The sequence below is a fragment of the Paroedura picta genome, chromosome 12 (assembly GCF_049243985.1).
Source record: "Paroedura picta isolate Pp20150507F chromosome 12, Ppicta_v3.0, whole genome shotgun sequence".
Lineage (NCBI taxonomy): Eukaryota > Metazoa > Chordata > Lepidosauria > Squamata > Gekkonidae > Paroedura > Paroedura picta.
The window spans coordinates 5,124,901-5,139,026 of record NC_135380.1 but is presented as its reverse complement, the minus strand read 5'-3'; the positions used below and the strand labels follow the sequence as shown (position 1 = coordinate 5,139,026).

General features: G+C 48.5%; 1 protein-coding gene across 1 annotated transcript in view; it reads left to right on the top strand.

Annotated features, from left to right (window-relative positions):
- LOC143821378 (uncharacterized) overlaps positions 1 to 12,534 on the top strand; it is a 54,965-nt gene extending 42,431 nt beyond the window's left edge. Inside the window, exon 3 of the mRNA XM_077305271.1 lies at positions 10,982 to 12,534. Within this exon, the coding sequence (XP_077161386.1) occupies positions 10,982 to 11,116 (135 nt within the window). The 3' untranslated portion in view covers positions 11,117 to 12,534. The remainder of the gene's footprint in view (positions 1 to 10,981) is intronic.
- The last annotated feature ends 1,592 nt before the right edge of the window (positions 12,535 to 14,126 follow it).

The following is a 14,126-nucleotide window of genomic DNA, read 5'->3' as shown; positions in this document are numbered from 1 at the left end:
GCACACATTGGGTAATGTGCTTTTGCAGGTGGATGTTCCTGTGCGGAACAGGACAATCTGCTTCTAAAGGGCATCATCCAACAGGTGCAGAATAACATCTTTCTTCAAGGAACTATCATCTCGGGAGGAAGGGAACGCTGAAAGTTCTGATGAAAAACTAGCCCTCTTTGCAAATTACAGTGAACCTCAGCGCATTCTGTGAGTACAGTGTGGATTCGACTGTTCTACATGTGTGCCGCTAATTCTCATCTTCTGTTCAATGCATGGGCAGTGGAAATGTGTGGTAACTAACCCCACATTTAGCCAGACACTGGTCCACAGTCTCCTTTGTGGTGTAAACGCACATTGGTTCTCTCTTGCAAACAGATGTGTGCATTTTAGGATTGCCAGCTGTCCAGGGGGTGGCTGGAGATCTGGACTTACAACTCATCTTTAGGCAACAGATGTCAGTTCCAATGGAGAAAGTGGCTGACTTGGAGGGCAGACCCCACGGCATGATGCCCTCCCCACCCTCTACCCCCAGGTCTCCAGCCCTTTTCCCAACTTAGAGCTGGTGACCCTACAGATGGGATGTATATTCCTTCACTGTAACATGTGAAAAGGGCTTATTTATTTATTATTTGGATTTATATGACCACTGCTCTCAACGAACTGGCTCGCACCGGTTTACAAGCATGTAAAATAGAGATCCAATCCATAAGCATAGAACAACAATATCAACAGTATAAAACAATCTCCCCATAAAATAACTCTAAAACTCTACAATATCACAATGGCGGTAATAATGAACAAATATATCTCAGCTCTGCCTGGCACTGTGTTTATTTTTATTCCCCCCCACCCCCTAACCCCCCAAGAAAATCAGAAGCACTATTCCAGGTATTCAACCTCCTGTATTAATCGATGGAGAGATCAGAGTCTTTTCTGCCAGAGAACATCATGTTGGGTATTGGGGTGGGGGGTGGGGCAGAAAAAACAGCCAGTCTCGTGTTTAGAATGGCAATTCAGAAGGTGAGCGGTTCTTATCGTCTAAAGAGCTTTGCGTCCATTGGTTCCTACGGCAGCTTTCTGAAACGGGTGACCTTAATAGATATAGTTGTGTATGGGTTCATTGTACCGTGAAATTAAAATTTTAATCTGAATTGATGAACAAAAATGCTAGCATTTCCCCCACTCCCCACTCAAGAGTTTAATAACTATTTCAGTCCAAGAAGAACAGGATATCGAATCATCACTATTTGCTATATGCCAGGGGTCTCGGAGATAAGGGGGAGGAGTGCCAGGGAGTTTGTGCAGCGGATTCGACCAATCCGGAGAAGAGAGGGTGTCGCCATAGAGAGGGAAGGGGCCATGCAGGCCATCTAGTCCCACCCCCTGCTCAATGCAGGATCCGCCTCATGTATCCAGGATAAGTCTCTGTCCAGCTGCTGCTTGAAGACTGCCAGTGAGGGGGAGCTCACCACCTCCATAGGCAGCCCATTCCTCTGCTCTGCTACTGAAATTGTGAGCAGTTGTTTTCCTAATATCTTGCCCTGATCTAGCCTGTAGTGTTCTCCACATACTTTAAACCAATTACTTTGGGTTTTATCCTCTGGTGCCAAGTGGAACTGCTCCCTACCCTCCTCCAAGGGGCAACCTTTCAAATACTTCAAGAGAGCAATCATGTCAACAAACTGGAGCGTGTCCAGAGGAGGGCAACAAAGATGGTGAGGGGTTTGGAGACCAAGACGTAGGAGGAAAGGTTGTGGGAGCTTGGTCTGTTTAGCCTGGAGAGGAGGCGATTGAGAGGGGATCTGATAACCATCTTTGAGTATTTAAAAGGCTGCCATGTAGAGGATGGAGCAGAGTTGTTCTCTCTTGCCCTGGACAGACAGACCAGAACCAATGGGGTGAAAGAGGGTTGTGAGTGTCCTGCATCCTGCAGGGGGTTGGACTAGACTTGGAAGCCTACTCAAAAAGGTGGAAAGTGTGGTTAAGAATCTGGGATCGAAAAGCTTTTTCTTTGCTCGGGGGGGGGGGGGGGGGGCTCCAGTCAGCCACCAGGAACGAGCAGGGCGGAGCCGGCCAAGTGAAACATGCAGCTAATATGCTTAATGAAACAAATGAAGACGCCTTCGTCAGAACATTGTAATTTAATAATGATATATAATTATACCGTATGTCGACTGGGAATGTTTCCCTTCTTGGAAGATACAGAGTCAGGTCCTATGGAAGAGCTGAACTGAAAGCCATATAACATGTGGTTTCCAATCCGGGACTTAAATGACTGTTGTAGGCGGCCTCAGAGAAGGACTGGACAAGAAATCGTCCCCCTGATGAAGGGGAAACTCTCGTGCTGTTGGCCTGCATCCTGAGCATTTCAGTTTGCTTTGGTTTGTTTGTTTGTTTTAAGCAAGTTCCGAGGCTACAGAGACAACCGGCTCCAAAATCTGAGCATCAAAGAAGTGGGCCTTGAGTTCCTTTGCTTCTCTTCTGGCACAAAAGTAAATTGGCACGATTAATGCTATAACCCTCCTCATGTTTACCTGGGAGCACTGTTTTACACCTTAGAGCAGGGGTAGTCAACCTGCCAGGGGCTCATGGGAATTGTAGTCCATGGACATCTGGAGGACCGCAGGTTGACTACCCCTGCCTGCTCTATATTTTAAATAGATTTTTATTTTTCCATTAAAGATAGAAATAGAATAGGTATACATACTATATGTAATAGAGATTATATAGATTATACTTTGAGACTATTTTAGTAAACTTAAATGGACTTTGAGGAATGGTAGAGGACAGGAAGGCCTGGAGGATCATATATTTGAATGCCTTGGACCAGTCATTTTTAGCCAGGGTTACTAGTAATCCTAGGTTTACTCCAGGGTTACTCCAGTTGTGGGGGAAGGGGATTTAATTTGTTTAAAATTAATTAAGTATCCCAGGAAAGAGTCATGAGGACACAGTGGCTTTCTGATTATCTCTCTGGTCTTCAGTAGCCTTGTTGAATTCACATACAGTGGAAAAGGACTGGGAGGGAGGAGCTAAATCTACTGCACTCCCCCCATTGGCTCCTCCCACTCCCCCCTCTCGGAATTTCTTCTCAGAGCCCTGCATGCAGAAAATGACTGGAGGACCCTGGCTCAGTGGAAGGGCCTCAGCTTGGCATGCCGAAGGTCCCAGGTTCAATCCCCAGCATCTCCAGTTAAAAGGACCAGGTGATGGGTAAAACCTCTGCCTGACATCCTGGAGATCTACTGCCCCTTTGAGTAGACTCTAGTGACCTCGATGGATCAAGGGTTTGATTCAGTATAAGGCAGCTTTGTGTGTTTGTCTCTTCTTTTTTTCTCTCCTTTTGGAGAGTCTGCATGAGCAGGTGAACATTTTCTGGAGCAAAGAAAAACATGATAAAGGAGAAATGGGCCAGGAAGGACCTCTGAACTGACACCAACACAGTAAGATCACTTTGGGCATCTCACCCTTGGCTAAAATCAGAAGGATGAATCATCCGCCAAGTCCCCGTGTGCTTCATTTTCGTATATTATGGAAGTTGCAGTGCATTTGAACAGTCCGGTGTTTTCCGTGGAAATCCATGCTGGTAAATTTGGAGCCATTGAGTCACACATTATGTATGTATTGGCTGGTCTTGGTAGCTGGCTCCCAGCCACCCAGCCACCCAGCCACCCACCCTGCCTTTCCACCTGTTTTGTTTGGAATGTGTGGGCTGAATGTAAATCAGCCCAGAATGCTGAACGAGGAATTTTTGCTGACAATTGATGATAATTCACCACTTCCCGGGACTCTTTGTTCTTACAGGAAAGAGTGAATAATGAAGCAGCAAGGGGTGGGCAGCAGCAGAGTGTTTAAAGGATCCTGGATCTACGATATCTTTTTAAAGGCAGTGGCCTTACCTGGAATGCCGTTTGTCTGTTTGGCACTCCATGGGAGAGGGGGACTGCAGAGACATCCGTCCATAAAGAGAAAAATTGCATTCATTGCAGTGCATTTTTACATATTATCATTCTAAGCCGGATGTTGTTTGTTGCTGGCCTAATTTTGATTAAAACAATACGGGGATGGGATATCATACAGCAAGTTTCCCTCCATTAATGAAGTGCCATGGTCATTTGAAACAGTGCAACTCCCCCACCCCCACCCCTGGTCCTTTTTTTGCCACGTGATCTTCCTCAGAGGGGTTTTCTTAATGTTCTAAATTGAGGGTTATAGCATGGGTAGTCAACCTGTGGTCCTCCAGATGTTCATGGACTACAATTCCCATGAGCCCCTGCCAGCATTTGCTGGAACCTGGGGGGTCCAATGTCGTGGGGTCCACTGTCTAGAGCAGGGGTAGTCAAACTGCAGCCCTCCAGATGTCCATGGACTACAATTCCCAGAAGCCCCTGCCAGCGAATGCTGGCAGGGGTTTCTGGGAATTGTAGTCCATGGCCATCTGGAGGGCCGCAGTTTGACTACCCCTGCTCTAGAGCATCCATTTTCTCCAGGGAAGGTGTTCTCTGTAATCTGGAGATGAGCTGTAATTCCCAGGACCTCCAGGTCCTACCTGGAGGCTGGCATCCACACTCCTGCGAGATGTGCACATGTGTGAATGAGTGTCTACTTGGCACCTAAACGAACCAGACTCCTGTGGTGTGGCCATTCCCCATAGAAAAGCAGAGCATCAGTTATGGAAAGCGTCCGGACATTCAAATAGACCCCTGCATAATGAAAACTGTAAGCACTTAGGATTCTAGTTGCTTGTATGTTTTATGTGTGCATGCATTTATATTTGTTTTCTGCCCTCTCTCCTGAGACTCAAGGCAGATTGCAGCAAAATGGGTTTGTGCAGAGAAAGGTAAAGGGCAAAAGAGAAATTAAAATGCGTTAAAACAATTTAAAACCAGAGAATGAATGCTAAAAATGCCCAAGTCCCTCTCTCACAGGGGAGAAGGCAGGGGGGAGGGTCACATAAAGGCCCCCTTTGTTAGGATATCATACGATTTGGCAGATTTCTGGCAGGGAGACCAGTGGTTCCAGATGTCATTTCAGGCCTCAACCATAGGCCTGGTGGAACAACTCCATCTTACAAGCCCTGCGGAACCAATTAAGGTTCTGCAGGGCTCTGAACTCATTTGACAGAGCATTCCACAAGCCAGGGCTGAAAATGCCCTGGGTTGAGACCCATTTAATCTCCTTGTATGTCACATGCAGGTGTGCATTTGAATATCTCTCACCAAGCAAGTCCTCATTCCAGTATTGTCCTAATAGGACTTTTGCTGTCCTACCAAGGGGTGGGGTAGGGGGATGGGAATCTTACTAATCCCCATCTTCACTGGATTCAAGAACGAGAGAGAGAGCCCTGCGGGATCAGAGCAGTGGTCCATCTAGTCCAGCATCCTGCCTCACACAGGGGCCAACCAGATTTCTTTGTCCTCTCCCCGAAATGTGTCTTACCCATCTTCAGTCCTCTCTGGACCCTGCCCTGCCTCTTCCTCCTTCCCTGACTGCCTTTTTTTAGATTAGGGAGTTCTTGGTAGCTGATACAGTGTAGTAGCTAAAGCACAGGAGCTATAAGGTCTACTCCAGGGATAGTCAAACTGTGGCCCTCCAGATGTCAATGGACTACAATTCCCATGAGCCCCTGCCAGTAAACGCTGGCAGGGGCTCATGGGAAATGTAGTCCATGGACATCTGGAGGGCCGCAGTTTGACTACCTCTGGTCTACTCACTTCAAGTCTGGCCTCTGCTGCAAAATCACTGGCGGGACATTGGCAAGCCCCTGCCTCCCTTCCTCCCCCCCCCCATAACCTGCAGTTTGAAAATCCTACTAATGGCCTTCACTACAGCATTGCTATAAGAAGTCCAAGGTCCTGGCCGATTTGGGAGGAAAGAAATGGATTTTACATGACCATATATGGTCATATCACCCAATAAAGTTTAACCCATTAAATACATATATATTTAAAATTAATTCACTCCCACCCACTCGGAAAACTCTTCCAGGGCCAGCAAGAAAACCCTGGTTGAGAACGCCTGCTGTAAGGGAAATGGTACCAAACCTGCTAACATCCTACCCGAAGGTGAAATACGACGAAGGTTACTCTGAGCCAGTCTCCTAGTTCTACCTAACTATGATTTCCTTCTTCCGTGTTAGGATTCAGGAAAAAAGAGCCGGCCCCTCTGCCCATGCACGCTTGACCCTCTTCCGTCCATCGGTGCAAGCCGTTCTGCCATTAAGCTCTTTTTTTTCTCATGCTCCAAGACACTGAGCATGAATCGCCACAACGCTTTGCCCCGAAGGCCATTCGGCAGCTCATCTCGGGAGCCATCGGCTGGTATCGACGTTGCTGAGTAAAACCAATTAACAAGGCCCCGAAATGCTTGTCTAGCGCTCGGAGAGTGACTTCTAATGAGGGATAATGATAACAAGCATGGGAGGTCTCTCGTTAACTTGGACTAATGATGCAAATGTGGGAAAGGTCGATAGGTATTAGCAGATTCACTGATGGCTATTTCGTTTCCATCCACTGTCTTATTTCAGCATGGGGTTTTTTTCCCAAAATTTTTTTCTTCTGTATTTCAGGGGTGTATATTGATTGTCTTTTTTTCCAAAGCTATCAGCTGACCGGCCAAGCGCGGGGAGCATGTATAGATCTAGAACGCCACTGAGTATCTCCCAAAACCACCTACGACAGTGGTTCTCAATCTTCCTAATGCTGCCACCCTTTAATACAGTTCCTCGTGTTGTGGTGACCCCCCAACCATAAAATTAGGCCAGTGTTCTTTCACAGAAATTAAACCAAAACTGATCAATGGGGTGAAGATCCATTGGTCATGATTGCATATACATGTTTTTTTTCTTTCTGGGGTTTCTCAGTTCAGTTCTACCTCTTGTCTCACCATGTCGATCTCGATATTTTCCGCTGCTCCAGACAGACAAATGCACAATCTTGATCTACCCTGCAAGGCTGTTGTATAAATGGCACCCCCTGGGCAAGCTGCTTGCCCTGCCGCGACCCCTGTGAAAGGGTCATTCTACTCCCAAAGGGGTCCCGACCCCCATGTTGAGAACTATTGACCTATGCCATGCTGACTTTATAAAATTCTTCCTAACATTTTCCCCCCATGACAAAAAATATGAGGACCAATCATAAAGGAAATTCCATAGGCCATTTGTGGGTCCCTCCAGTAAATAAGCTGTTTTCTGCTGACTGGAATTCAAAACCCACCCAAAAAAAGCAGGACAAGAATCAGGGCAATCAGCTTGCTTCCAGATGTTAACAAAGGGAAGTTTAATCGTAACTGACATCTTTGACCACAAATAGAGCTTCATAATCAAACTTGGAATAATCTCTCTCAAGGATTACTGAAAGGCAGAGATTGGCCAGAATGAGAGCTCTCCTGCGGTTAGAAGGCCTTAAGTCTGCTTGAAGGCCTTAAGTCTGCTTGCAATATGATAGTAACCCACGGTCAACATTGATACTCACGTGTGAGTACTTGCATTGCCAACTCTGGGTTAGAAAATTCCTAGAGATTTAAGTGGGGTTTGGGAAGGGGTGGGCGACGCAGGGTATAAGGCCATAAAGTCATGGATAAGCCATTGAGAGCCAGCGTGGTGTAGCAGTTAAGAGCAGTGGTCTCTAATCTGGAGAGCTGGGGTTGATTCCTCACTCCTCCACATGTAGCCAGCTGGGTGACCTTGGGCATTCACAGTTCTCTCAGAGCTCACTCAGCCTCACCTATCTCACAAGTTGTCTATTATGGGGAGAGGAAGGGAAAGGTGTTTGCAAACTGCTCCTTTGGGTAAAAGCAAGGAATTAAAAACAAAACAAAACAAAAAAACAGCTCTTCTTCTTCTCTAGAGTCCACCCTTCAAAGCAGCTATATCCTCCAGCATAACTGATCTCCAAACCTGTTGTAATTTTGGAAGATCTGCACCTACCACCTGGAGTCCGACAGCCCTCATATTTACATGGAATGCCAGCAGGTATTTCTCATTCTTTTAGGAATATGGAGAGGAGATCGCTGTGGATACATATGTTTGGTAGTTCATGCTTCTTCAGAGGCCTCTGATGTTAAAAAGATTGTTGATATTTCAAGTCATTTAATTGTATTTAGCCCTGGACTATCAACAGCAGAATGCCAACCCTGCTAGGTCATTGAAAGGAAGGAGAACGCGTGAGTTGGAAGGGGCCATACAGGCCACCTAGTCCAACCCCCTGCTCAACGCAGGATCTCCTGGAATTATAGCTCGTTTTCATACTAAAGAGATCGGTTCCCCTTGAGAAAATGGCTGCCTTGGACATAGCATATACCAGGGGTAGTCAACCTGTGGTCCTCCAGATGTCCATGGATTACAATTCCCATGAGCCCCTGCCAGCGTTTGGGAATTGTAGTCCATGAACATCTGGAGGACCACAGGTTTGACTACCCCTGTTGTCTCCCCGAGCTGGCATCCGGGTGAGAGCAGCCAGACAAATCTAAACAGAAGGAAGGAAGGAAGGAAGGAAGGAAGGAAGGAAGGAAGGAAGGAAGGAAGGAAGGAAGGAAGGAAGGAAGGAAGGAAGGAAGGAAGGAAGGAAGGAAGGAAGGAAGGAAGAGAGGGAGGGTAGGAAGGAAGGAAGGAAGGAAGGAGGAGAGTGAAGGAAGGAAGGAAGGAAGGAAGGAAGGAAGGAAGGAAGGAAGGAAGGAGGAGAGGGAGGAGAGGGAGGGTAGGAAGGAAGGAGGAGAGGGAGAGTAGGAAGGAAGGAAGGAGGAGAGGGAGGGTAGGAAGGAAGGAAGGAGAGGGAGGGTAGGAAGGAAGGAAGGAAGGAGGAGAGGGAGGGTAGGAAGGAAGGAAGAAAGGAAGAAAGAAAACCTGATTCCACCCTGGAAGCCCATTCCAGGCATCGCAGGTAGATCACGGGGTGGCCAAACGAGGTGACCTTTTCCCTTCCAAACTTCCAAACAGAAGTTCTACCTCCACCCACCCCACCAAGCATCTCCCCACCAAGCATCTCCCCTTTTCACAGCTCCAAGATGACTCCGAGTGTTGGGTTTGTCATCTCTGCGGACCCTTTCCAGATTTCCTCGGCCGGCCTGCGCCCTCCAGTAAAGTACCTTGTGTGTGCGTCCGTCCGTCCCGTCCCCCCCCCCAGGCCTCCTCGCGCCCCCCCCCTGCTCCCCTTTCCCCACCTCCCCTTTCTTAAGAAGACTTTCCCAGGTCGTCTTTGGCTGCGGTTGAACGGTGTTGGCTCGTCGCCATGTTACAACAAAGAACTGGCATTCCAGCTGTCTGCTTCTAATCTCCAGTGTCAGCTCTTGTTAAGGTTTCAGCGTGAAATCAGAGAGGGCAGAGCGGCATGCAATATTTAAAAAAAAAAAAAAAAAAACAACCCACCGTGATCAGAATCCCACTGAAATGTTGATAGCCCCTGCCAGCGCAGTCGGGAGCCCACCCCCCCCCCCAATGAAATCACGACCTTGCATTAAACAAATGGGGGAGAAGAAGATTTCTGCTGCTTGAAGGTCTCTAGGAAGTGCATGGGCGAAGGCCCGAATGAAATTAGCATTCTTTTCCATTGGAGATCGAACGTAATGCTTCGGCCTGCGTGACATTCATGTGAATGGCATGGCTTTTTCTCTCTCTCTCTCTCTGTTAAGCCACCTAACTTTTTTTTTCTTTGCCCCCACCGAAACAAGCTCTTTCCTCCCTCAACAGAAAAATCTGCAGCCGTCTCTCTCAGCTCAGCGGAGCCAGGAAAGGCTAGAAATTGTAAAGATTTCTTTGGAATTCTCGCCTCACACCCCCCATCACTTCCACCACGACGTTTGAAAAAACCCTCAGGAAATAATAGAATTTAGCCTTGATTTAAATGTGGTGCTTAGGGAGGAACAAGCTCTCTCTTGTGGCAGGGTCTCCTAGTGACCCTGGTTGTGGTGTGAAATCCCTGGACAATCGGGGGTAGGGGTGGGGGTGGGGGGGTGGAGTCTGCACAGGGACCCCAATGGAACACAATGCCATAGAGGCGACCCTCCAGGGAGACTGAGGTCTGTAGTCTGGAGATGAATGGCAATTCTGCGAGCTCTCCAGGCTCCACCTGGAGGCTGGCAACCTTAGTCTTGTCTAAGCTGATTTGCTGTTGATTTGCCATCTAGCTCTCTTGCACCACCAGCAGCCGGTTGACATGAGACACCATGAGAGTTCTAAGTCTCATGGCGATAGATGTTGCATTGATGTTGATCCCTCTTGGTTTGGTGGTTAACAAGCGGCAGACTCTAATCTGGAGAGCTGGGTTGGATTCCCCGCTCCTCCAGGTGCAGCCAGCTGGGTGGCCTGGGGCCAGTTGTGGTTCTCTTAGAGCTGTTTATGCAGAGTAATTTTATTTATTTATTTATATTTATACTAGCAAGAAAGCCCATTGCAGCCAGGAATGCAATGGGCCCAGGGGACACTGGCAGGCACAGATCTCTCTCTTTATGGCAGCAGGAGCCATAGGAGGTAATCAGGGCTCCTTGTAGGAGGGAATCAAGACTCATTTGCAGTTTGGGGTGGCTGTTTCTGTCTCTCCCTCGCAGCAGGAGCCTTAGCAGGTAATCAGGGGTTGTTTGTGCTTTGGCAGGGCTCTCTGTGTCTCTGTGTGTGTCTCTCAGGCATCTGAGAGCAAAGTGGCTAGCGTCCAGGGAAGAAGGGCGGGAGCTGTAGGGGCAGGGCCAATCAAGGTGCGGCCAGCTTTGCAAAAATCAGTAAAAATGCAGTAAAATACTCTAAAATACCCCTTAATACAAAAATATAATATAGCATAACAAGATGGCAGACAATAAAATACCAAACCCCTCCCCCGTTCAGCATATGGGTCACCATATCACTCTCTCTCACTGGGAGTGAGGAACTTAGTTGACCTCAATTTAGAGATCCTCAGATGGTAACACCGGGTACCACCCTGGCTTAACCGTACGCCTGGCGGAAGAGCTCTGTCTTGCAGGCCCTGCGGAAAGTACTCATTGATTCTTCCTTTCTTCATAGGTAGGAGGAAAGTCGGAAAGGAAACCAGAAGCTTGCACTTGGGAAAACCAGGAAAAGCCCAAACTGGAGTGGGCCCAGGATCCAAATACCACCCCTTATGTGGCTTTCTCCCTCCAGGAGGTGCTTCAGAAGTGAATGACCCCACCTGGATGGCTTCAGACCCCGGTCTCTAGCTGGATCTTTCATGGCGCTTCTTCCATCCACAGGATTGAGACAGACTGTGAGGGCCTTGACCGACTTTCATATTTCTTTGCATTTATCAGTCACAGCTGTGAAAACGAGGGCTGCCAACTCCTGGCTGAGAAAGTCCTGGGGATTAGGAGGCTGTCTTGAGGAGGGAGGGGTTGGGGAAGGGGAGGGGCCTCAGCCATCCTCAAAAGCAGCCATTTCCTCAGATCAGTGGTAATTCTACGAGATCTCTGCCTGGAGGTTGGCAACTCTATGGTCAACCGCCTGGGGGGGAGGGGGGGGAGAAGGATCTCCCTGCAGGTGGAAAGCAAATAAAACGGAGAGATGGGAAAGCTGCATTGTACGAGGTTTCTTTTCCACGGCGGTGGCTTCAGCCACATGATGCCCCCCCCCCTGCAGTCCAAAGTGGTACGTTCCTGCAAGGGCCGTACCGCACACCATTTCATTCTGGCCATGTTCTCTCTGACTGCCTAACTCTCTTTGTTTTGCTAAAAAGCTAGTCAGTCATTAGTGAAATCCTGCAGTTCGGCTAATCCCGGCCCACAATGCGGCTTTTCTTTCCCCAAGCCTGTCACGGCCGTAAAACTACTGTTGCCCAAAGCTCACTGGTACCTTCAGAATCCGTCCTTTGCTTTTCATTCGATACCTGATGGGGCACGGTAGCCGGCCACTGCCGTCCCTCATCTGTCACCAAAGTCAAGCGTTTGATTACAGGCGTTTGCCCTTGCGCCTGACTAAGATTCCGTAAACGGTGTGTCTCCTCCTGGTCTCTGAAAACAGCTGTAGCAGGACTGTGACTAGTCGAAGGTCACTCAGGTGGCTGCATGTGGAGGAGGAGTGGGAAATCAAACCCTAGATTAGAAACCATGACCCCAAGCTGGCTCTCTGCTTCTGCCTAACTCAACATCATAATTAGAGCTCCCAACTCCCAGGATTTCGGCCTCTGCTGTGAATGCCTCGTGCCTTAGTTTTGTGACTCGGTGTGTTTACTTGCTACGGATGAGAGTCTCCACTTCGGGTTAGCATTTCACAGCAATGCTGACTTGCTGGGGATTGCATATTTCTATTATTCTGTTTGCTGTTGATTCGTCTTCACTCCCAGGTGGTGGCGGAACGCCTCCTGGGGTTTCAGTGGATCTCCAGACGACAGAAATGAGCTTCTCCTGGAGAAAAATGGCTGCTTCGGAAGGTAGGCTCTAGACCACAGTGAGGCTCCGCCCCTCCCAAAACCCCCATCGTCCTCAGGCTCCTCCCCCAAAATCTCAAGGTTTTCCCCACGTTGGATGTTAAATCCATGGGTTCAGAGGTGGACACAGACACTGGTAGTAATTTGAGCTCTTTATTAAGACCCCAGCATGATACGAGGGTTGTGCGCTTCGGCCACCTATGTGACCATTTGAGACCAAAGCAGACAGTGGCATGGTGCAGGGGGGAGGGGCGGCGCCAGCGCCGCCCCTCCCCCCTGCGCCGTGGTGCTGGCTGCTTCGGTCTCAAGCGGCCACATAGGTGGCCGAAGCGCACAACCCTACTGAGAACTGAACAAACCCCTCCCCCACAAAAAAACCCCACAACTGATGTACATAAGCAAACAATGGATCTTCCAGCCATTGTGTGCGATTGGTCAGTTTCAGTTCCGACTGGATCCAGCAGAGGGGATCTAGCCGCGCATGGCCAATTACATCGTAAGCTACGATCCTGCCTCAGACTTCAAGTTCGGTTCCTGGTAGGTCTACAGACACAACCCTGAAGATGGCACTTTTATTCATATTTTCACTTGGTGGTTCAACATCTGACCATCTCAGCCCCCCCCCCCCGCCCCCCGGACATGTGGGGATGGTTATTTAAGAACCTCGGAGCAGCTCTGGAGCCTGGTTGCCCCCTAACAGCGCCCAGCGTCTGAGCCGATAGGCGGACAAAGCACAGAAGGCGGAAGAATGTCTGTGTGTGGGAAGCGCCTTGCTCTGTTGCGCAGACTTGGGTTGGGGAGGGTGCATGAATTCTAGCAGACCGGGAATGTAAGTTTGAAATGGGGGGGGGAAGGGGGGCAACACACACAAACATTATATCCAAGGGGATTCTCACATGCCGTGATGATAGTTAGAAAGAGCGGGCGTTTCCGGCAACAGCAGTAAAGGCATGTGTGCCTGCCAAAAACCTATCATTATTCGTACCCGGGAAAGCACCATACAAAGCTGATGCCCCCAAACATTTTTAAAAACACTACCAAAACAAAATCTTTAATTTGATTATTCCGTCCGCTTCAGTCTCCACTGACACTCACCCAGAAGCCAAGCAAGGTCCCTTTGCAGGACTTACTGCCTGAGATTGTCCACACTGGAGATGTCAGAGAGAGGGCCTGAGAGGGTGAGGATGGAAGCCACCTGGGATCTCCTGGCACCAGAGATCAGTTCCCCTGGAGAAAATGGCTGCTTTGGAAGGGGGATTCTAAGGCTGCATACCCCACCCCAAACCCTGCCCCCCCCCCACAAATTCCACTCCCCAAACTGTTGGAATATGCAAGATCTGAAGTGTGCATGATTCAGAAACATGAGAAGAATGTCCTGCAGGGGGCATTGGAGGAGATGTGTATTTAGCATAGTTAGCTTAAAAACTTCCTGATGTTTTTCAAATACTCTCCAGCATCCTGATTGGCTCTCTGGAGACTTCCTGCTCCTTTGAGTACACTTCCTCCCTGCTTGCCTCCAGAACGAATGCAGAACAATTTGTTATACAGACAGGACTCTGTTCTCTCCTTTCCCTATAAAGTTTATGTGATCTGCTTTGCATATTTAAACTCTGCCAACAAAATTCTCCAGGCATTTCGAACCTAGAGTTGGCAATCCTACAATCCTACAGTGCTGTCTCAGGTTGCCAAACTCCAGGTTGTGGCTGGAGATCTCCTGGTATTACAATTGGTCTTCAGGATAAAATGGCTGCTTTTTATGGATGGACTGTG